The following is a 25,220-nucleotide window of genomic DNA, read 5'->3' as shown; positions in this document are numbered from 1 at the left end:
CCAAAATCCTCCTTAGAGGCAAGGGTGGTGAAACTTAGTCTCACGTACTTTAGGCATGTTGTCCACCGGGGAAAAATGGGGAAGGGTATTCTTGGGAAAAGACATAATAATCCTGGGAAAGGTAGAGAGTTAAAGAGAGAACACCCTCAACTGGAGGGATTAACAGTGACTGCAGTAGTGGGCTTCAGTATGGCATAGATTAGGAGAATAGGGTCTAGTTCAGATATATTATTCATAGAGTCACTAGATTTTGTCAACCTGATAGCACCTAACAACAACAAAGTCAGTTCTGTCAAACTAAAGCTGTTGTAAAAGTTCAAGGGTTTTTTTGTTCTTCATAGAATGGATAAGTAATACAGAAAAATAGAGAAAACAAATTTAAGAGACAAAGGAGAAAGAAAAACAACTAAAATTGTTAGATATAATGAATAAAAAGAAAGGATTTTGCAAACAACTTAACACATAAAAAATGAACTTTCTTAGTATGTGTATATACCAAATATTGTTTGAGATACATGAAAATATTTGCTGTTTATCTGAGATTAAAATGTAACTGAATATCCTGAATTTTATATTTAACAATCCATCTATCTGGACATAACGCCTTTCAATTTCTTATCATAGTTTCTTTTAGTAATATAATATCTACAGCACTGTAATTTAGAAATAGAAAACTTAATAGTTTAAAAATTTCTTGCGACTAAGACTCTTATTAGAAACTCGGTGAGTTTACATACCTCCATTTTATAGATGAAGGAAGTGAAGCCTGAAAGAAGCCAAATAAAGTATAATTTATCAGGAGGGAAAGCCTGAGATCTAATACATGATATACTTGTTTAGAAATTATTTACTTCTTCATAGGAGCAGATTCCTTGTTCTTCATGTCATGCCCAGAGCTCTATGTTCATTCCATACTGCTGCTGCTGTTGTTGTTGTTGTTGTTGTTGTTGTGTGCCATTGAATTGCCTGGGACTCAGAGTAATCTTATGTCTGAATCCCACCCTATCTGGAGGAAAGCTCACTGTCTCTGACACACTGAGCCCCATTACCCCAGTTACTGAATCAATCCATCTGATCCAGGGCCTTCCTCTCCTGCACTCTCTCATCCCATGGAAGCATGATGTCTTTCTCCAAGAACCATCTCAAGTAATAGTGCAAGTCAGTCAGTGTTTAAACCATTTGTTGTCATGATTGCCAGGTTTGGATGTGAACACGTCAGTGATTAGATTGACCACATGATTACTCCAAGTCCAAGAGAATTTAATGATTCTTTCAGTTCCCATAGTTCAGCAAGAGGATTCAAGATGACGTATTTTTTGAGAACTTACAACTTCTCTTTCCACTGTGTGTTATATTTTATTTATGTATCCTCTAATTTGTTATCTCAGAAGAGACACGATGTTATAAAAAAGAATGCAGTGAAAATAAAAATCCCAAGCCCAATAAACTGCCTTTTCATTGTGTTTTTTACATAATGAAGGTTTGTGGCAACCCTGTAACAAGTGTTTCAGTGCCATTTTGTCAACAACATGTGCTCATTTTGTATTGTCACATTCTGAGAATCCTTTATATCTGTTGTGATCAATTATCTAGTGATCATTGATGCTCTGTTGCAATAGTTTGGGAGCACTGTAAGCTACACTCACACAAAATGGCAGATTTGACTGGTAGATACTGTGTGCATTCTGATTATTCCACCAACTCATCCCCATATTTCCTTCTCTTTGAATCCCACTATTTCCTGAGACATGACCAATAGCCCTACAATGATCTGTGAGTATTCAAGTAAAAAGAAGAGTCAGTCAGTGGGTCAGACTTCATTACTATTTTAAGAAATTGCTATAATAACCCCACCCTTCAGCAACCATGAGTTTTATCAGTCAATAACTATAAAAAGGCAAGGTCCTCAGGGGAATGGCCACGTCTGACTTTTGCCAACTTCATAAAGGGGAACTCATGCTAATTGAAATATCTCAGTCACAAAAGGACAAATATTGCATAGCAAAACTGTTATAAATCAGGTCTGACATGGGTCATTGGGAAGAGAATAGACCTTAGTTTCAGGTCTTTTGTTCATAGGGACATTATGATTCATGCTTGACTCAATGGCAATCAACAATAACAACTTTCTTCAAGGTGGATTAATGATAAGGAATTGCTCTGTCAGTCTAAAGGTGCATGATTAAAATCCACCAGCTGCTCTTAGAGAGAAAGATGAGCATTCTCCTCTCGTCCATTTACAGCCTCTGGAAACTGACTGGAGGGTCAGCTATGAGTCAGGCACATAATAACAACAAATTTATCCATCTCTTGTAATTTCAGTACTAAAGATAGTTTTGCTTCCTCAGATTTGGTCTTACTACATACAGCAGCAGGCCATAAAATAGGTACAAATATAGTGTTAATTTTTATTTTAATAAGAAACTCATCAGTTATTTTTGTGAGCTAATTAGCATTCTTTAGGTAAAGGGGGAGATCTAAAATAATACTGTCTGTATTTTGATCTATTTAGTGGTTGCTAAGATGCACCACAAACCTCAAGGCAAAGAGTTTTAATTAAAGAAATAAATGGGCAGGGATCTGTCAGCCCAGCTTAAGAGTATGTTACCATTTATGAAGGTGGGATTCCCTTACATTAATTGAATGAAACACATGGGCTCTATATTAAGCAACGCTCTTTAATGTATCCTTAGAGTGCTGACACAAGCTGTACAAATGCATGCCTTCTGGAAATGTTACATTTTCTTCACTTTCCCCTTCTTCCTTTTATAACATGGGTGTGCCAGGCTTTGGAATAGAAAGATGAAAAAGATATAGGCCATGCTTTAAGGAGTGCCTGATCACATACAAGAGGCTGACATCTGAACAGGTCATTAAAAGAGCATGGCACATGCCGTAAAGATAGGAAGTAGGCACAAGACACAGCAACTGCAAAACAAAGAGGACAAGGACTGCCCTTGTTTTGGGGAAAGGGTAGTGAAGAAACATTTGCAGAGAGAAAACTTTCCATGTTCAGGCTCTTGAAGGATTTATGGGAGTTGACTAGGTGGTGAAGGTGAGGAAGGGCATTCTAGGTTGAGGAAAATAAGCGTATAAATAAAAAAAGTGGAGTATCTGAGATCCAGTATGTTTACTATCCCTGAAGTGTGAAACAAATGAGGAGAATTTGGGAAGGCAAGTGAGTGATGGCCCCATTTTTAAAGTACTTTATAAACTTTGCTAAGGAATTTAGAGGAGACCTTTGATTATAAAAACAATTAAGAGCTTGTGTACTAACTTAAGGCTGAAGACTTGGAAGAAAGGCCTTGTTATCTGCTTCTGAGAAAGAATTGAAAACCTAGTGGAGCCTAGTTTTAGGATGTGCATAAGGTTACCATGAGTTGGAAATAGCTCAGTGGCAATTGGTCAGTAATTTTGAATTAATCTAACTGTTTTTAATGAGTCACTGGCAGCTCTTGAGAGAAGAATTTGATTGCTTTTCAATTTGTAGAGAATGATCTGATGATTACATTGCTATGGGAGGGGCTAACCAGAATGGGGCTGGTTAGAAGCTGCTGCACTAATTCACATCATGTATGATGTTGAAGGTCTGGACTACGGTAGTGGTAGTGGAGACAGGGAAGTTGGGAGAGATTAGGAAGCAAAACTCAAGAGAAATTGGTGGTGAATTAAATTTTGGTAATATAGCAAGGGACTTTGGTGGCCATGTGGTCAAGAGTTGCACTGCCAGTTCAAAGACATGAGGGAGGGATCCACCAGCCACTCCATGAGGGAAAGTGGGGCAGTCTCTTCCCATGTGATTGATTTTCTCTGAAAACCCATCAGAGGGTCAGCTGTGGGTTTGTTATGACTCAACGGTACATAACAACAATTGTGATGTAAAATTCTAGGATGATTCCAAGGTGTTCAGATTAAAAGACTTGATGTGTGGTGGAGCTACCACAGTGAGATGGTGAATGCAGTGAACATACCAAGTTAGGAAGAATGGAGTATGGGCTTGGAGTTAAATAGTTTTGGACTGAAGGAATATGATGTCATAACTTACTTGGGAGAGGATAATGAGTAGTATTTTGGAAATTGAAAGTATGAGATATTTATGATCCACCAAGTAGAAGAATTTACTCATTCATTTACTCATTTACTCGTTCATTCACTCACTCACTGCTTTTCAATTCTGACTCATAATGACCCTCCATTTAGTTTCTAAGGCTGTGAGTCTTAAAGGAAGAAAGACCACTCAGGTTTCTCATGCAGAGCCCCTGGTCATTTCAAACTGCTTAAGACACAAGGCCTCAGGTTTAGCAGCACAAATCTCTATAGATGACACTGCCAGACCTCTCTGGAAATATCTACTGTTGGGTTATATTATGTACTGTTGAGTTGGAACTGATCTATAGCTGAACGTTTGGTGGGTTTTTGGAGTCAGTTGATCACACAGGAGGTGATTGCCCATCCTCCACCCATGGAGCAGCTGGTGGCCTCGAACCACAGGCCTCGGGATTGCAGCTCAGCTTCTTGCCACTAGGCCACCAGAGCTCCCTGGAGACATCTACTGGCACTTAGATTGATTTGTCATTGGGTCTAAGCATAAAAGTTATTAATTTGGGACCCATCAGTGTGGAGAGTCATAATTAAAGCCACAGATACGCTTGCTCAAGAGGGAAGAGCCAGGGAGGAACTGTCTCTGGGGCAGCTGTAAGATCTGATGGAGTAATCTCATGGAGTTGTACTACTAATCCAAAAACTTTTCTGCCAAATTGAATCCACCGGTTGTTCCATGGGAGAAAGATCCTCTCCTGAGCCTCTGTAAATCTCTTCTTATTTGATTTACAGCCTTGGCAAACCTGTTGGAGGATCAACTGTGAGTTGCTTCCTATTTGACAGAATGAAGATTTTTTGTTTATTTGTTTAGGTCTAACACTTATGAGTAGCCAGTGTGTGTGTGTGTGTGTGTGTGTGTGTGTGCGTGTGTGTGTTTGTACCTCTTTGAAACAAAGCAAAGAGACTAACTAGAGGAGAGTGAAGCTAGCATCTCTACCCATCCACCCACCCACTCTTCTACCTACTCAACTACTCAGAAAAAAATTAATATTTTGAATTCTTCTGACATCTCAGGAAAGAATAGGTATTGTTGGAATTATAAAGAGGAAAAAGATGTGATTTGTAGAGCTCTCAATTTGATGAGAGGGAGGTTAAATTATGTTAACTTTAAAAAAAAATAAGGATGAGGAGAAGAAAGGTTAGAGGATGAAGAGGAGAACTTTGATTTTGCTTTATTTTACTAATTTCTTTTTAACATTCTCTGTTGCTAATGAAAAGATACTAGAGGTTTAAGTCCACCAAGAGCACCGTGGAAGAAAAATGTACTGATCTACTTCTGAAAAATTATCCATTAAGAACCTTATGCAGCGAGTTTCTGTTGTACCACAGATGAGGTTGTCCTAAATCTGACTGACTTGGGAAACTGTTTTTTGCTGGCTATGAGAGTATACCAAGACATGTCTTGCAGAAAGGAAAGCCAGAATGCTCCTTGGAGGCAAAGATTATAAAATTTCCACTCATTTACTTTTGTACTCCTCTTGTTAAGTGCTGTCGAGTCAAATACAACTCATAACAACCCTATGAAGAAAAGACCTGAACCCTGTTCTGTCCTGTGTCATCCTCACACTTCCTGACACACAAGAGTCCATTGCAGCAGTCAACATGTCAGTCCACCTGGTTGAGCATCTTCCTCTCCTTTGCTGACCCTCCACTTGAAGGAATAGCACCTCCTAGTCACATGCCCACGTATGTGAGGTGAAGCCTCATCATTCTTGCCTCCAAAGAGCACTCCAGCTGCACCCTCTCCAAGACATATCTGTCTGTTCTCTTGGCTGTCCATGGGATGTTCAGTGCTCTTTCCCAACACAACACCTCAAAGTTCTTGGGAAGGGACATCTTGTTGGAAAAGTGGAGGGTAGGCAAAAGAGAAGAAGACTCTCAATGAGATGAATTGACACAATGACTGCAGGAATGAGCTCAAGTGTATTAGAGATGATTTAGATGACATAGGACAGAGTTCAGTTCTGTTGTTCTTTAGGTTGCTATGAGTCATACTCAACTGGATGACACCTAACAATAACAAGTGAAAAATGCCGCACAAAAGATCACACATACTATGTGATTCCATTTTTAATGAAGCAACTACAGTCAGTAATTCTATACACAGAGACAATGCAAATTAGTGTTAATGTTCAGGTATTCAAATTATGGTTCCCAGGGGCTGAAGAGGGCAAAGTGGAGTGATGAAAAGGTAAGTATATTAAATGCATTGAATGGTCTACATTGAAATGGCTAATTTCATGGTGGGTTAATTTTGCTTTTATTTTTAAAAATAATATTAGTTATTTGAAATTTATTATAAATAGAGAATACAGTGAACTAAATTTGTTATTTTAAATACTTCAGGTAGAGGTTTTTCTAGAGTTAATTTGACTGGACTTGATAACACCTAAGGACACTTCTAATTCTGACACTTTTCATACTTACAGCTGCTCAGTTATGGTTTTTGCAGAAATATATTTAACCATCAACTGGAAAGCCATTCTCTAAAAATGTTGTAACTTGGAGGAATAATTCATAGAACTTCTTTCAAATCTCTTCCATCTATACCCTGTAATGGAGTTAGTCTTCCCTGAAGGATCTTAGACTTCAGATATGAACTTCTATGATAGCAGCGTCCAAAGGATGATCAAGCCTCATAAAAGTCACTGAAATAGTCTAGACATTTTCAAAAGCAGCGCTGAATTGAAGTTTATGGGATTTTTAAAAAAGAGATACAGTTGTAAGTTTCTGCACTTACATAAAAAGAACATAAAGAAAAAGATACTTTGAGAGGGTGGTCAGCGAGCATACCCTATCTCTCTGTGCAGCTATCAATTTGGTTCATAAGCATTCCCACTGAGAACAAATTTGAAGTCTGCAGTGGTGGTGCTTGTTGCTGTATGTACCATCAATTAGTATTAGTAGTACTCCCTTTACCAGGTTTTCACAGGAAATAAATAGCACAGGGCTTAGTTGTCCATCTTTCTCCCATGGAACAGCTTGTGGATTCAAACTGACTGCCTCTGTGTTGGTAGAGCAATAGTTTACCACTAAGCTACCAAAGCTCCCTGTGGTGATTCGCAGTGGCACTTTTTTCTAAATTTGGTCATAGGTCAGTAAGTAAATGGTAAAGCTCAGCTTCAGTCAGTCACCTTTCTCCCAAAATCCTTGATCCACCAACCTTCCAAGCTGTATGGCCTCTATTCCATGTTGTCTAATTGAGTAATAACTGTTATTCACATTGAGTCAGGCTGTCACTTGAACTACGTAACCAAGCAGAATGAAGTAAAATTAATTGTATGCTCACTAATTCATCTTTTGAGAGTTTTCAGTTCCACAGTTATACACACTGATTTCCTGTTTTATACTATGGCATAATAAAAGAGGTGGAGATTTTATAATCTTGAAGAGTTTAATTAAACAAAAATTCTATTATTATAAACTCAACAACTCAGTTTGTTACCATTGAGTCAGAATTAACTCCAAGCTGATGTCCCAGTGAGTTTTAAGAGAATGTAATTCACACAAGAGGAGAATGCCCATCTTGCTCCCTGGATCTGCTGCTGGAATCGAACTGCTGGAAGAGCACAGCCTTTGGGTTAACAGCCCATCTTCCTGCAGACTACACTACAAAGTATCCAGAAAATGTTCTGTTGCTTCAAGTTGCTCTCCAAAATCGCCCTGGAAAATTTGTGTTCACAGTATATTTGAACTGACTCTTTCTGTATTGCCACCCGACTTTCCATAATGGATGGAACATTTTTGTGTGTGTGTGAGTTTAAAATGTCTAAGGGAGCTCTGGTGGCCGAGTGACAATAAACTGCGCTGCAATCTCAGAGGTACGTGGTTTGAATCCACTAGATGCTCTGCTAGAGAAGGAGGGGCAGTCTCCTCCTGTACCAGTCAGATCCGATTTGAGGGTACACACACACAAAATAATAAAAATAATTTTTTTTTTAAATTGTCTAAAATGTTGGATGACTTGTTGCTGTTGTTAGGGTCCATCAAGTCCAAGAGCAAGCCTGAAAACAACAGATCTGAACGCAGTTCTATCTTGGGCTGTCCTCGTCATCTCTGATGCACCTGAGCCCATTGCTGCAGTCACAGTATCAACTCATCTTCTTGGGTGGGCTGCTGTGGACTTTGTAATATTTTCTTGTTTAACAGTTTATTGTAATTTGAGCAAATATTTCTAGAGCTAATTGATTTTCTCATGCAACATTTCACATATGGTTTGCTTTGATACTGATTGCAGCCTCCACAATATAGCCCTCTTCCTGTTTATTTCCTATGTTTACAGTTGCTATCCCTCCTTTATTTGTATGCTTTTCTGGCTTCTAAGCTTTATCTTTTGGTAAATGCTACTTTCTTTTTTTAATCTCAACTGGTTAACTATTCTAAGGAGTATATACCTCCTTGGTATTATTGTTTACCTTATAATCCTATTATCCTTTGCCTGAAGGTTGAATCCCAGAGGTGAGTTCAGGTTCAGATTTGGAATATGTAAGGACTATAGTCTCAGGATGGATGGTGAAGAGATTGAAATTGTTCACAGCTTTCGTTTGCTTGGTGCCACAGTCAGCACTCTTGGCACCAGCAGCCAGGAAATTAAAAGACATATTGCGATGGGAGAGTCTGCTGTTAGGGACCTCTCCAAAGTACTGAAGAGCAATGGTGTCACTCTGGAGACTAAGGTGCACCTGATACAGATCATGGTCTTTGCAATCACTTGCTATGCATCAGAGAGCTGAACAATGACTAGAGAGAAAAGAAAGACAATTCATGTCTTTGAGCTGTGGTGTTGGAGAAGAGTATTCAGTATAGCATGGACTGCTAAGAAAATGAACACATTCGTCCCAGAGAGAGTTAAACCAGGCTTCTCCTTGGAGGCAAGGATTCTACCCCAGAGAGGGTTAAACCAGGCTTCTTGGAGGCAAGGATCCTGAAGCTTCATCTGACATATTTTGGACTTGTTCCTTGGAGAAGGACATCATGCTTGGGAGGGTAGAGGGACAGCGCAGGAGAAGAAGACCATCTATGAGGTGGATTGATTCACTGACTTGTGTAATCAGGTGGGTGTGTCAGAGTCAGTGAGATTTGCACAGGATAGAGCAGGGTTTTGGGCTGTGTATATAGGGTCTCTATGAGTTGCAAACGACTTGACAGCACCTAACAACAACAACGTCTCAGGGGTACCACAAGTCTTTTTCTGACAAGTAAGCCTGGTTCTTTAAAAAAAATATACTGTTTGTTTTCTTAAATATCGGTTTACATATTTTGTTTTTAAAAGAGGAATTAAGGTATTTCTTTTTTATAATTTTTATTTTTTTTTAATATGCCAAGTCCTTTGTTGGTTTCATTTCTTACATTTGAAATACTCTTCAGAAACATCCTTGGCATGGGATTCTTTGCCATAATCCTTAACAACTACTTTGTGGGGCTTTCCTACTCGGTCAGTTTTCAGAGCCCTAACCACTCCCCCAGTTTCTTATTACCATTAACCTTTATCAGGTAGATTTGGTGTTCAGCACAAACTTGACATGCATCGGCTCGTTACAGTTGGATGCAGGAACACAAAGATGGGCTTGGTGCTTGTCGAAGGCTTTGGCAGCTTCACAGTTTCCACATGCTCGCGTATTGTGGATGAAAGCGGTCTTTACCACCTCTTGTAAAGCTGTTTTAGCGTCCATTACACCTCCAGCAGCAATGTCTTCCTCGGCCATGGCGCTGGGTTATGGGTGGAGTGGAATCTTGAACACACCAGGCGTCCACCTCTGCACAACTTGGCAGCGACTTGGAAAAAGCAATTTATTATTTTGATTTCAGCTAAAATTTACATACAACTTTAATTTCCATTCATTCATTGTTGCACATTTTCCTCCCTCCCCTCCCCCATCCCAGTTCACTCTTCTCTTAAAACAATTCATTCATTGTTACACAATTTCCTTCCTCCTCCCCACCAGTCCACTTTGCTGTGCACCTCTTACTCTGGAATGTTGTCATGCAAATAATGCCTAATCATATATTCCTTTAAAACATTGCTTTCCCTTATTTGTTCAAATGCAGTGTTTATTATTTATCTCCTCTTTTCACAATTTCTCCCCACTATGCAGTATTTGTCCTTTTATGGCTGAGGAAGTATTTATCACCAACTCTGAAATTTGTTATGTGTGCCATCAAGTGGCCTCTGACTCCTCACAACGTCACGTATGCCGGATCAACCACTGGGCCCATCTTGCACCATCCTCGCAGTCATTGCTTTGTGTGAGCACACTGTCACAGCCATGGCGTCTGTCCTTATTGAAAGTCTCCCTCTTTTCTGCTGACCTGCTGCTTCACCGAGTAACTCCTCCTCCAGCAGTTGGTCTCTCCCACTATATCCGGAATAAACCAAGATGATGTCTTGCCATGCCTCACTTCTAAGAAGCTTTTCTTCTCCTATGAAACGTTTGTGCATTCTTCTGGAAATCCATAGTATGTTTAATATCCTTTGCCAAGTACTCTGGAAACCCTTGGGGATCAAACTCTCTGTGACTCATGCTGAAAGAGCTGTTACCAAGTTAATTCTTCAAAACAAAAGAAAAAAGAAATTAACTAGAAATATGGGCCTCATGTCCCTGTTTAAGGAGTTCTGGTGGCCTTGTGCATTGTATGTGGCACTGTTAACCGAAGGGGGTTGGTGGTTGTGTACCATCAAGTTGGAACTAACTCAATGCTGACTCTCCCTCTAAGAGGTTATCCACAGTAATAAGTAACCTAGGAGAAGATTGTCCATCTTTCTCTTGCAGAGCTGCTGGTGGATTTGAACTGCGTGTCTTTGGGTTGGCAGTGTAGTTCCTCACTGAATGGGGACAGATATATCTGAGACGGTGAGGTGGGCTCAGGATAGGATAAGGTTCAGAGGATTGTTCAGAGGGTCACTGGGAGGTATAGTTGACTAGATAGTACATAAAAACAACAGCAACTAGCAGGCACCAGAACTCCCAGCCAAAGTGTCCAAATCCTCCAGTCGCTTTGAGGGAGAGAGACAGGCGGTCTCCTTCAAAGGCTTACGGCCCGAGAACCTGATAGAGAGTCCCCCTGATGAGTCAGAATCAACTGGGTGGCAGTCCATTTGGTTTGGTTTTTAGACTTTTTAAAATAAACACATATATAGTAACAAATACCCTTGGATAGATATAAATTTCTACAAAGCTCTTCCCAGATTAAGGATGATCCTCAAAATATTTTTTTAAACCGGTAAGAATTAGAATGGATATTTGCCTCAGCTCAGCAGCAGACTCGGGAGCCTCCTGAGGTCGGCTTGATAGCTGGTCACAGATGAAGCAGGAATGAATGAGGACTACGTGTGGCCAAGCTTGCAGGAAAGCATTAGAGAGCTTAGGGCAGTAATCATAATACCAACCAATATGGAAGTAATTTAATACTTTAATAACCAGTACTGCTAGGCCAGGGCATCCCAGCTGAATATCAAGCCCACCTGAATTGAAGGTTATATGTTGCATTTTTATGGGGAGTTCTCTGAAATAGAATTTTCAGTTGTATAAAATTCCATCTAGTTCTTCAAAGCTTAGTGGCCACTGAATCTTTTGGGCCTTTATTTCTTATCTCATTGCCATCAAGTCAGAATCAACTCATAGCTGATCCTCAGTGGGTTTTCAGAGGCTACAAATCACATGAAAGGAGATTTCTCATCTTTCTTCTGTGGAATCACTGATGGATTTGACTTACCAGACAGGCTCTGAGTTTGAGTTAGCAGGACGAGTCCTTATGGACTATTCCATCAGAGTGTGCCAAGATTTTTAATAGAAGCGGCAAGGAGAAACTCAGAAACATGTCCCTCTTGCTCAAATGGATCTTGCCCACATACTGAAGTTGGCCTTAAATGCATGGAGTTTTCCTTGTAGTTAAGAAACGTTACCTATTCTTTGTTCACTGTTGCATTTCCTATGGACAAAGACAGACATGAAGCTCAATAAAAATTAAATGAACCAGTGATTGGAGTTGAATGGCAATTTCCAGAAAGTAACACACAAATAACTCCTTCATCCTTAAACGTCTGATATAAGCAAACAGAAATATTTTTTTTCTTTTCTTTTTTTTTTTTTGCTACCACTGCTCCTTTTACTCCTGTGGGTTCTTCCAACATTGCACTTAATGTTAATAGCTGTAGCTAAGACTTGTTAAGCACTTACTGTGGTATCCAACACCATAGTAAAAACTTTACATTCATCAAATCATTTAGTGTCTACAATACTGTATGCAGTGTGTGCTGTTTATGTCCTTACTTTATAAATGAGGACAAAGGAGCTTTAAGGAATAGTGTAACTTAATCAAGGTCAAGTAGAGATGCAATGAGACACTCTTATTCTCAATGCTGCTCACTGGATTCTAGTCACTTATGCATCTATTGCTGCACCTAGTTTGAGCAGCTCAGAATGTTGTTTAGTTCTTTTCATGTGTGTGTCCAAGGTTTATCACAGAATATTGTTGTTGTGTACCATAGAGTCGGAACTCACCCATAGCTGACCCTCCAGTGGGTTTTCAGAGGCAGATTGCCCATCCTTCTCCCACGGAGTACCTGGTGACCTTGAACCATATATGCCTTTGGGAATACAGCACAGCTTCTTGCCGCTAGGCCACCAGAGCTCCCTGTGGCACTGTAAATGAAGATTCCACCTCTTCCCCCCCCCCTTCTTTTATTTGAAAAGCTGATAAGCATCCTATAACCTCTGTTTCGTGGTGGTTAAGGAGCTATTCTGTGGGAGGGAGACATTTTTTTTACTTCCTAATCTTCATTTGGCATTCTCTGAGAACGCAAGCATTAGAAGAAATACATGAGTTTTCAAATGGTTCGATCTGTCTTGTGGCACTTGCACCATATATAACCCGTGTTCTGTTAGCACTCCCTTTGAAAGAGATTGCGTTTAGGAAGGAGTAGGTGAGATGTTGCCTCTGTTGTTGGGAGGAACACGTGAATGCACAGAATTTATTCCAGCCCAGGCTTGCTGAAGTAAGAGACCGGAGTACTCTACTTGTCATTTGGCACCTTTCCTGATTTTCTTCTTTTCTTTTTATCTCTCTCAGCCTGTCACCAGTCCTGTCTCGGGTGTGTGGGGAAGAGTCCAAGTAACTGCACAACGTGCCAGCCCTCCCGTGCACTGTTGGATGGGCAGTGCCTCTCCCAGTGCCCAGATGGATACTTTAACCAGGAAGGCAGTTGTACAGGTGAGTATGTAACATGCTGGGCACATTCTCTGTGCCCATGTTTTGCCTCCATAGTTCAACCAGATGTTGTGATTAGAAACAACACACCAGGAAACTATAAAGGTGTGGCTATAAATTCTTGATCCTGCACAATTAAAAATACAAGATAAGGGGGACTACAAAATTCTATTCATCTAATAATGAAGAATAAATTCTTTATAAGAAAGAAGCAATAAAGTGGAAAGTGATAAACTTTACTTAAGAGAATAAATTGTTTAAGTGATAAAAATTTTCTCATGAGACCTCTGTGCATAAATAATAGCCTTATGTCCTATCCTATGGGGACTCAATTTATCCTAATATTTATTTCAGTTACTTTTTTGTTATTATCGTTAAAGTTGTGATTGGGTGAAAGTTTACAGAGCAAATGGGTTTCTCAATCAACAATTCGTACATGTTTTGTGACATTAATTGCAATCCCTACAGTGTACCAGTAGTCCTCCTGTGTTCATCAGTTGGCTTCTTTCTCCTATCCTGTCTCTTCCTGACTTCTGGTCTTTATCTCTGGACACATGCTACCCTTTAGATTTTTCATGATTGTTACTCTGATGACTTTATAGGTTTGAAGGGAGTCCAAGGGCTACAGTCTCAGGTGTTCTACCAGCCTCTATGAGACCAGTAGGCCTGGTTGTTATTATTACTTTGTGCTTTGTTGCACTTTTTTCTCCCACACTATCTAGTACCTTTGAGCTGTGGTGTGGGAGAAGAACCTTGAACATCCCATGGATGGCCAAAGGAACAAACAAATATGTCTTGGAGAAGGTGCAGCCAGAGTGCTCTTTGTAAGCAAATGTCATGAGGCTTCAGCTCACATACTTTGGGCATGTTGCTAGGAGGGGCTATTCCTTGGAGAGGGACATGATGCTCAGAAAGGTAGAGGGTCAGTGAAGGAGAAGACGATCCTCAACCAAATGGTTTGACATGGTGACTGCTACAGCAGGCTGTAATGTGTTAGGAAGTGTGAGGATGGCACAGGATAGGAAAAACTTCAGATCTGTTGTTTGTTCATAGGGTCATTATGGGTTATACTCAGCTCAGTGGCACCTAACAGCAACAGCAACATCTAGTACTTTCAATTATAATTACATTGTATCTCACTGGAAGAGACTCTCAAAATTACCAGTTGGGATTAGAACAGGATTTTATTGGAATTGACAAAATACGAAAATTGAAGCACCTTATTCTTATGCTGTATTTTCTTATGTCCATAGGAGAAAGAGGGAGGGGAAGCAAACCCAAACCAAAATGTTCTATCAAAAGTATTCTTTTATTCTCTAAAAATAGTCTGTGAGCCAGCTTAATGGAAAGAATTTATTGTCATGAATTTGTCTTACATGAAAGATTTGGAGTAAGAAAATATGTAGTATATTTTTACATACCCTTTAAAAATAAGTTAATATTTGCTGGCTTCATATAGCCTTTTTCCTTCAACAAGAAAATTTAGTGCAAGCAAAAATTTAGGTGATTGAAGATCAACAAACTTCTCCTGGAATTTTCTTATATTTTAAAAATATCCCTTAATCTCTCCTAGTCCCTGGTGGGCTGGTTTACCTTTAAAACACTCTATCAAGCTCTGTGGGGAGTTTTCTCCATTTCTTGGTGATTAAGGTTGTCCTTGAAAGCTGTTTCTATCATCAGGTACCTTCACCCTAGCTGAATTACTTTTGATGTGGACAGAGAGTCTGATTAGCTGACTCTTCCTTGTTCACACCTCCATCCACTTGAAGCCAGCAGATAGATGGTACCATGAGTGCAAAGGTACCCTGGTCACTGGAAATATTCTGGCAGGGAGGAAAAACTAAGTGGTGGCAATTATGCTGAGAATGCTGGTATCTTTTGGACAGGTATTTTCAAAGTTAAGAGTCTCTGGAATGTTGAAGGGGGTGGTTTTTAGTGCTATGCTTTGCTGATCACCAGTTCATTTTCTTACTTGCTTGCTTTTTTTTTTTTTAAATGACACTTTATCTCTTGTTGGTCTACTGCCAGAAGATGTGAGCAGCAGATAGTTGATTTTACTCAAACTCTTTGCCCTTGCTTTCCATCAGCTACGTGCCAGAAGGGAATTCTTTGTCATCAGTTCCAGCAGAGTCGACCCCGCTCCAGGCACTCCCCTCCCTTCCTCTTGGAGCACCCTCAGGCCTCCTTGTCCTTGGCAGGGAGATCCTTCAGTCTCCTTCCATGCTCTTGCCCCTGCTGCCTGCCTTGGCAGCAGGAATGCCGCTGCAGCTGCAGCCTTCTTTTATTCCTTGCCATCCGTGTCTTTACTGCCTGCACCTTAACGTGACTCACATGTGTTTTTAAATGTAGTGCCTCTTGGTAGTGTGTTAGATTTTCTAGGGAGAATGTAGCTTTGATGTATTTCATCTAAGAAATTGTACAGACCAAGCCCATGATAACCTCTAGAAAGAGAACGTTTTCTTTGCTTCATAATTGGATTCAATATTGCTGCTTAAATAGGTATCAAGCTGTGATCTGGAGAGTAGGGTGGCATCCGGCTCTGGTGAGAAGTTTCAGTATTGTATTTTATATGCAGTTCCCTCTTCGCCTGCCAGGAATTCCTGCAAAGCCAAATGTCTTCTTATTTCTGTTCTGCTTTCTCCTTCAATCATGGGATTTTAAGGAAGGAATGTGTAGAGAGCTTTATAAAACTCTTTTCTGTTTTGTGACTCTAATTTGAACATTCTTAGTTGCACAGATAAGGATCATTTTGCTGGACCCTCTGGGATAGCTGGCCAAGTACTTGAATTTTCATGATTCTAGATTTCATGCTATGCCCTTGAACAATACTATTATTTTTTTTCCTATATTTTATTAATTTTCATAAACATTTACAGAGATTTTGGGTTTCCATTCATTCATTGTTGCACTATTCTCTCTACCCTCCTCCCAGTTTGTTCTTGTCCAAATGCCACAGTGCTTGTCAAAGCCAGTTCTGATTAATCTTCTTTGTCAGTGTATCCTTTGCCATTCCCTATCACTCCTCCCTGAGAGAGACTTCACTCTGAGTCATAAGGAAAAGGGGATGGCGTATACTATTATTGACACTATAAAGTCCACCGCTTGGAGCCTGGTGACACAAACAGCTCCTGACCTGAAGATTACCTATTTAAGCCCTTTATGGAACCAGTTTACCAGGCTCTGTGGGGGGGAAAGCCTGGTGAAATTCTCCCTTAAGGACTAATGTTCACCACCTCACCACAACAACCAAAAATACATCCAAACCCTGAAACTCTATGAAGCAATCCTATTCTGTAACACATGGGGTCGTCAGGGTTAAAATACACTGAATGGCAACAGATTTGATATTTTGTTTCTATTGGTCAAGTGTAAAGTCAAAGGGGCTTGCTTAAGAACCTTCAAAGGATGATTTTAGTTGACATCTCCCCTTAATGTGCTTTGGGAAGCATGTTAGGTACGTTAATAATGTATGTGTTGAGCTGGTAGTTCCAATCCTCGTTCTTTTCCACCTAGAGTGCCATGCAATGTGCAGACAGTGTCACGGCCCATCGGAATCTGATTGCACCTCTTGTCACCCGCATATCATGCTTATGGGTGGAAGCTGCAGGACCAAATGTAAGGAGGAGCAGTTCTTCAACCTCGTGGGATCCTGCGCGGGTGAGTGAAACCCTTTTCATGGTCTTCAGGAACTGCTACTCAGTGGCTGGGATGCTTCACACCAGACCTCAGAAGCTCTTGTACTTGTCCCTTGTCATCAGATTAGAAATTGTTTGCTGGAGGGCCTTTGTCTATGTCTGGGAACTCCCCTCACTGTTTTCGAGCAGGCATTTTGTATTTATTTCTTAATTCCAGTGGCATCTTCTAGTAACACTGAGGTTCTTGAAAAACAAATTAAAGTCTCACATTAATAAAGACTGAAGTGATAATAGTACGCCATATGTATTTGGCATTCTTCATTTTAAGATAGCAAAACCTATTTTAAAAGCAATCACTCCAGAGGTGGTGTTCTCATTATTTCCTGCCTCTTGCTGTAGAGAAACTTTACTATCAGCTCATGCACAAAAGTTTGGGGAGATTAACCTCTAAGGGGATCAGTTGCCTTTAGAAAATGAGATTTTCCCCCCACCCCCTCTCTCATCATTTTAGATCTCAGGTCTCAAAAAGAATAACAATAGGCAAGCAGTCTAGAATTTGAATAGTGATGGGACTGGACAATGTTTATATTCATCTCTCCATTCAGACAACTAACAATGCCTCCTAATGATGATCAGGGAGCTCTGGTGGCCAAGTGGGTAAGGAGTTGTGCTGCCAATTCAAAGGTGGCGTGCTTCAAATTCACCAGCTGCTGCGAGGGGAAAAGATGAGCAGTCTCCTTCTGTGGGATTTACAGCCTCTGGAGATCTGGGGGATTAGCTATGAGTTGGTTTTAACTTGATGGCACAAAACAAAACAAAAAGGTGAATAAAATAGTAGCTCTGCCTCTAAGGAGCTTAGTCTAGGGTGGGTAATATATAGCTTAGTGGGTTCTATGGAGTTCCACAAATGGTTTATGCTTGGTTAGTAATAAAAAAGTAAGAAGTGTGACTTTACCTGGAGGTGCCTTGGAAGAAATACTTGGTGATCTCCTTCCAGAAAGCCAACCACTGAAAACTATATGGAGCATAATTCTACACTGACACACATGAGCAGAGTTGGAACGGATTTGATGGCAGCTGGTAACTGGGTTATTAAATATTTCATAGCCCATTCCAGCACATTCCAGGAGGAATCTTCCGGCAATAACTATTTTCAGAACTTTAATTGCCTTTACTGGGTGGTCGCTTTGATAAGGAGCATTGTTGCAATCTCAAAGGCAAATGGTTCGAATCCACCAGCTGCTCCCTGGGAGAAGGATGGGTGATTTCCTCCCATGTCATTTCTGCCTCTGAAAACCTGCTGGAGGATTAGCTATGGATTGGTTCCAACTCAACAGTACACAATGACTACATGCTGAGATAGTGAGAAAGAGGAGAAGGCTGGGATCTTGTAGACCACATACTGGAGGGATTGATCTTACTATGGGGTTTGTTCCTGGGCAGGGAGGAGAAATGTGACTGATTGTCTAATTCACAGCATCCGTCAAGGACATTCAATTGACAGTGTTCTAAGATGATTTGGTGAGGATGTCACTGTTCTCTGGTTCTTACATTTAGGCACATGACATTGACTAAAGACAGAGGTTGGAGGGCAAGTCTATACCCTAGGAATACTGAACAGTCAAGAATAGAACAGCACATGAATGATGAATCATTTAGATTAGAACCCTACCTGTGAAGACTGTAGATTTTTTTAGGGGCAAAGCAAAAAATCTCAGAGAGTTTGTGTTTAAAATTAATTAAAAACCCAAGTAGGTGTCACGTGTAGACCTATTGCCAGCACTCCTAGTTGTGACTTGGGAAGTGGACAGAGAGAGATCAGTACTTCCAGCTGAAAGGGATACTGGTAATAACAGGGTTGTTAATATGATTTGTCAGTTTAACTACAGCTCCTGATTCTTACTTTAGGATCTATATGGAGGAGTAGTTACCATAAAAACTGAGAGGTTCTTGACATGGTTAAAGTACATTAGAGGATATTTACTGGCAACCCTCTGAGAACAAGAAACTGAGTTGCTGCTGTTAGGAGCCCAGAGTTCTTCCAAGATGCTTAATGCCATGAGCTAAAGGCACAAATGAAGTTAACAAATAGTATAAAGCACTTTATGGGTAATAGCACCGATGGTAGTAAGGGAAATAGGAATTCAGAAGAGTGAACACAAACATGATATGGAAGGCACCATGCAGGATTCTGTTAGAGAGATAGAAACGGGTCAGTGAGGGTGGCTTTGCAACTGTGGCTCCACCACGACACCTGCCCAGAGGCATTAAAGCATGTAAGTTCTTCACGATCAATGAGTAGATGTCCTGCTGAAGAACATGAGTGATATTAATGCACAGTAGAAGAACTGATTGGAAAATTTATATTGGAACCAATGTATCTCACTCACTTAATGCTTTTGAATTGGAACCACCTTACAGCTGATAATTGTATGGCTGTACATTGTATGGAAGGAAGTTGCTCACTTTCCTTTCACCTAGCTGCTGGTGGAATGGAATGGCCAGAGAGGCATGACCTGTGGGTTAGCACTGCACCAGTCCCACACCACCAGAACTCCCTAACCAAAGTATAAAATGCAAACATCCTTTGCCATTGAGTCTGAACTTTACCATTGAGGTGACCCTCCAGCAAGTTTTCAGAGACTTTAATTCACATATGAGGAGAAGACCCATCTTTATTCTATGGAGCTTCTGGCAGATTTGAACCAAAGTATGTTTTTGTTGTTGTTGCTTTTGTTGTTGTTGTTATATGCCATTGAGTTGCTTGCAACTCATAGCAACCCTGTGTACAACAGCCCTTAACTCTACTCTATCCTGTGCCAATCACACTGTCTCTGACACTCCCATCCTGATTACCTCAGTCACCGAATCAATCCACCTTATAGAGGGCCTTCCCCTCCTGCGCTGTCCCTCCATCCTCCTCTCCAAGGACTGGTCCCTCCTTACAACATGCCCACAGTATATCAGATGAAGCCTCAGAATCTTTGCCTCAAAGGAGCCACCTGGTTTAACCCTCTCCAGGATGAATCTGTTTGTTTTCCTAGCAGTCCATGGTACCCTCAGCACTTCTCCAGCACCACAGCTCAAAGGCATCAATTCTCCTTCTATCCTCCCTAGTCATTGTCCAACTCTCTGATGCGTAACAAGTGATTGCAAAGACTATGGCCTGTATCAGATGCAACTTAGTCTCCAGAAAGTCACCATTGCTTTTCAGACTTTGGAAAGGTCCCTAACAGCAGACTTTCCCATCGCAATACATCTTTTAATTTCCTGGCTACTGGTGCCGAGAGTGTTGACTGTGGAGCCAAGCAAACTAAAGCTGTGAACAATCAAAAACTTGAAACTAAAACCTGGAACTGAATCTTGTAGATGGTAGGGCTGTGGAAATTTTGGAAAGGACTGTCTTTACTGAAGTTGTGTTTTAGGGTAGAAATCTGTATGCTTGTCAGAAAATGGACTTGATCCCAGTTAGAATATAATTAGAAAAGAAGAGATAGAAGTCAGGACCTAGATGACATCCTTCATAATGACTTATATTTCCATCCTATGTTGTGTGTGGACTCTAAAAATTTTATGCAGGGCATATTTTATAAATAAATGTTTGTATAAGGAGATTGGAACAAAATTCATTTTTAATGAGCTCTGGCCTCTCTAAGGTCCAGAGCCCTCTTTGATAGTAAATTAGGTGATTAGGAGATGCATTAATTTTTTAAGATTAATACAGAACCATTGGAATAGTGATTTATAGAACTGGGCTAAAGGACAATGGAGATTTGCAGCCCTGGAAGAGCAGTTCTCATTAGCATAAGTGAAAGAGACAAATCTTGGCTATCGTAGGAATTGTTGTTGTTAAGTGCCGTGGAGTTGGGTATGACTCATAGCAACCCATGAACAAAAGATCTAAACTCTGTCTTGTCCTGTGCAGTCCTTTACATTCTTGACACATTTGAGTCCCTTGCTGTAGACACTGTGTCGATCATCTTATTGAGGGTCTTCCACTCCTTCGCTGACCCTCCAGTGTGGACATCCAAGTATGATGTTTTCCAAGGGATAACCTCTCCTAACCACATACCAAAATATATGAGATTAAACTTCACCAACTTTGCTTCTAAGAAGCATTCTGTTTGCATTTTATCCAATACATATCTGTTTGTTCTTTAGGCCAGAGTATCCCCCAGTCCAGGGAATATTTAGCACTCTTCTCCAACACCACAACTCAAATGCACCAATTCTTCTTCTTTCATCTTCATTCGTTATCTCCCTCTCAGATGCATGGCAGGTGATTGGAAAGACTGTAGTCTGAATCAGTTACCTCAGCTTTTATACTGAGATCATTGTTCTTCAGGACTTTGGAGAGATTCCTCACATCCAACTTTCTCAATGCTCTACATACCTTAGTCTTCAAACTGACATCATTTCTTTTCAATATTTTGGAGAGGTTCTTGACAGCAGACTTTCCCAATACAGTATGTCTCCTGATATCCTGGCTGATGGTACCAAGGATGGTGATTTTGTATTCAAGCAAGAACGAGAAAATGGCAAACTTAAATCCTTCTTCCATCTGTCATAACTCAGTGACAAAAATGAGGTTGGAGATCAAATGATTGAATTTTGTACATTCGATGAATTATTCATAGCAAATACCTTTTTAAACAAAACATGAAATGTGACTATACAGACTTTATATGGACCTCACCAAGTAGAACTGCATAGGAATCAGATTGACCATATCTGCAGAAAGAATCACTGGAGAAGTTCATTATCAACACTCAGAACCAAGCCAGGTGCTGAATGTGGAGCAAACTACCAATTACTCATGTGCAAGTTCAAGTTGAAGTTGAAGAATATGAAAACTAATCCACAAAACCCAAGATACAACCTTATTTACATCTTGATAATAGTATACACCTGGTATATACCTGATTATAAGAATCCCCTCAAAAACAGGCTTGAGGCATTGAACACCAATGATTGAGGGCAGAGGAACTATGGAAAGACATCCAGGATATCATCCTTCAAAAGAGTATATAGTTATTACAAAGACAGGAGAAAGAAAAAACCAAAGTGGATGTCAGAAAAGACTATGAACTTTTCCAGAGAGTGTCAAGAATCCAAAACAAAATTAAGAGATACCAAAACAGCTGAACAGATTTCAAAGGGCAGCTTGAGAAGATAAAGCAAAATGTTATAAAAAAGTGTGCAAAGACCTGGAGTCAGAGAATAGAAAGCAAAGAACTCACTTGGCATTTCTCAAGCAGAAAGAACTAGAAAAAAAAATCCAAGTAAGCCTCAAGTTGAAATACTGAGAGATGTTAATGGCAAAAACTTGAATGATCCATGAAGCATCAAGGGAAGTTGGAAGGAATACACAGTCTCTCTGTACCAAAAAGAATTGGTCAACACTAAAAAATTTCAAGAAGTACGATATGAACAAGAGTCAAAGGTGATGAAAAAAGTTCAGGCTACACTGAAGGCATTGGCAAAAAATAAGGCATTACATGATCTTTTTAGGTATCAGCAAACAGTTAAGTAGCATGGAACCTGTATGTATGAACAGCCATACCCAAAGCAGAAATAGACAGAGGCAAGATCATGAAGATTTTATTGTATATATTCAGGAAAACATCATGGTTTAACATCAAGGCTGTGGAAAACTCTTGAAGGTTTTTCAGCAGGGCAGTATCATGCTCATATTTAAGTTATTCTTAAGACAAAACTGGTTGTGGGTAGTTGAAAGAATGCCAATAAGAAATAAACACCTTTAAGTGAGAAAAAAACTGAATGGAATGAAGAAAAGAGATCATGGCTTTCTTAACTATTAGCAATCAGGTAAATCCTGTAAAATTGTATGCAAAAAATTTTCTAATGATGTGAATTGCACATCTTTCAATCTAATGGAAGCTACCAGAACATGACCTCTGATACTTAGGAACTAAGGAAGAGGGGAGGGGTGTTTGTCAATATACTTTTTATTAAGAGGTGGTGGTTGTTAGGTGCCATTGAGTACAACTCATAGTGACCCTATGAACAGTGGATCTGAACCCTGTCCTGTCCTGTGCCATCTTCACACTTCCTGACATACTACAGCCCAGCACACCAGTCACCAAGTCAGTCCACCTGGTTGAGGGTCTTCTTCTCCTTCGCTGATCCTCCACTTTTCCTAGCATCATGTCCCTTTCCAGGGAATAGCCCCTCCTAGCAACATGCTCAGATTATGTGAGGCAAAGCCTCATAATCCTTGCTGCCGAAAAAGCCCTCAAGCTGCAACCTCTCCTAGATATATTTATTTGTTCTTTTGGAAGTCCGTGAGATATTCAGTGTTCTTCTCCAACACTACAACTCAAAGGCATCAGTTATTCTTCTGTCATCCTTATTCGTAGTCCAGCTCTCAGATGCATAGCAAGTGATCGGAAGGACCACTGCCTGGAATCAGACACACTTTAGTCCTCAAACTGATATTATTATTCCTCAATAATTTGGAGAGGTCCCTAACTGCAGACTTTCCCAATTCAGTGCTTCTTATTTCCTGATCGCTGCTACCAAGAGTGTTAATTGTTTATTAAAAGTAAGGTGACGTTGTTTACAGTTTCTGTCTCTTCTCTGTCTACCATGATGTACTCCTATCAGTCCAGTGGTAAGAATATTTGTCTTCTTGACATTGAGATTCAATGCATACTGAAGACTGCATTCCTTGATCTTCTGCAACAAGTGCTTCAAGTCCTTCTCACTTTAAGCAAGCAAGGTTGTGTCCTCTGAGTAACACAGGTTATTGATGAGTCTCCCTCAGAACCTGATGCTGCATTTCTCTTCATAGAATCCAGCTTTCTTAATATTTTGTTCACCATACAGATCAAGTAGGTATGGAGAGATAATACGACCTTGACACATTGTGTGGTGTTTTCCTGCTCTGTTCACACAACAGCTTCTTGGTCCAGGTATAGGCTTCACAAGAACACAATTAAGTGTTATGGGATTAGCTATGATTAACAACCAACCTACCTCACACCCGCCCATCCTCATCCCTATACTTCTACTCCAAGCCCCGCCTTGGATCTTCATACTCATCCTCATACAATAATGGGTTGTTGGGTTTTTTTACAGTATTTGTCCTTGTGGGACTGAATTAGTTAACTCAGCATAATGCTCTACAGTCCCTCCTAAGTTAGGTAGTAGTTTACAAAATTATTGCTCCTGCACCCTGTGTAGTACTTCATTGTTTGGGAAGAGTCTTCACAGAGGAAGACATTCAAATGGCCAACAGACTCATGAAGAAATGCTCAAAATCACTGGCAATAAGAGAGATGCAAATCAAAACCACAATGAGATACCAACCACAATTTTTTATGATCCACCCAGTCAAATGCCTTTGCATAGTCTGATATTTTCTACTTTCAGGCAGGATCTGTCTGACATCAGCAGTGATATCCCTGGTGCCATGGCCTCTTCTAAATCCTGCTTAAACTTCTAGTCTTTTGTTTTTTAAAGGAAATTATTTTTAAAATATTTTTTAAAAATATATTTATTTTCCTACCAGTTTATTTATAAAACTCAAATACAAATTTGAACAAATTCTTTCAATTTCCCTCACCCCTTCATCCATCAAACTGTACAACCCAATGACTCATCACCCTTCCCCCTGCACATCCACATCCTTCTGCTTCCAGCCATTTTTGAGTGCTCTTCAGCAGTGTTTTGCTTGCATGTGATATTAATAATGTTGTTCGATAGTTTCCATATTCAGTATTAAGAGTTTGGGCGGGTGCATTTGAGAGACAATGAGGAAGATGCTGTCTATGATTTTGGGGTGACATTGATGTGTGTGAAGACAGCTGTCCAGGAGGAGGCTGAAGAAAGAAATGAACACAGATTTCTAACTGTATTCACTGGGATGGACAAAATACTGTAGTCATTCAATACCTTTATTTGACTCTCAACCCAAAACCCTGGAATTTATTATTTTTTTAAACAAAATGTCAATGTCAAGTACTGGTTATTCTCATAGAATATTTGAATTACTTTTTTCCTGAACTCTGGAAAGTATTAATGGAAACTATATTATGGTAGACAAAGCAGAGAACGATTCATTCCAGACAGGGCCATTAGTGAAATACTTGTATTGTCTTTAGAAAGAAATCTTTGGAAGACCTGGAGAAGAACCCTCTTGACTCCCTCCCTTGTAGGGTGGCAAGATTTACTCACAGGATTTATTCTTTATCCAAGCTGTACCTAAGATCATCATCAGAGACCTCTTAATTGAACTTAGTTATTATATATATA

At 40.0% G+C, this 25,220-nt stretch overlaps 1 protein-coding gene across 1 annotated transcript in view; it reads left to right on the top strand.

Annotated features, from left to right (window-relative positions):
• Window positions 1–25,220, top strand: part of FRAS1 (Fraser syndrome 1) — a 470,336-nt gene that overhangs the window by 134,052 nt on the left and 311,064 nt on the right. The window contains exons 17-18 of the mRNA XM_006885294.1: window positions 13,171–13,311; window positions 16,822–16,965. Of these exons, the coding sequence (XP_006885356.1) occupies window positions 13,171–13,311; window positions 16,822–16,965 (285 nt within the window). The remainder of the gene's footprint in view (window positions 1–13,170; window positions 13,312–16,821; window positions 16,966–25,220) is intronic.

Source organism: Elephantulus edwardii, unplaced genomic scaffold (genome assembly GCF_000299155.1).
Source record: "Elephantulus edwardii isolate Elephantulus edwardi_28Jun2011 unplaced genomic scaffold, EleEdw1.0 scaffold00042, whole genome shotgun sequence".
In the NCBI taxonomy this organism is placed as follows: Eukaryota; Metazoa; Chordata; class Mammalia; order Macroscelidea; family Macroscelididae; genus Elephantulus; species Elephantulus edwardii.
Note: the sequence above shows the minus strand (reverse complement) of the source record. Positions and strands in the feature narration are given on the sequence as shown.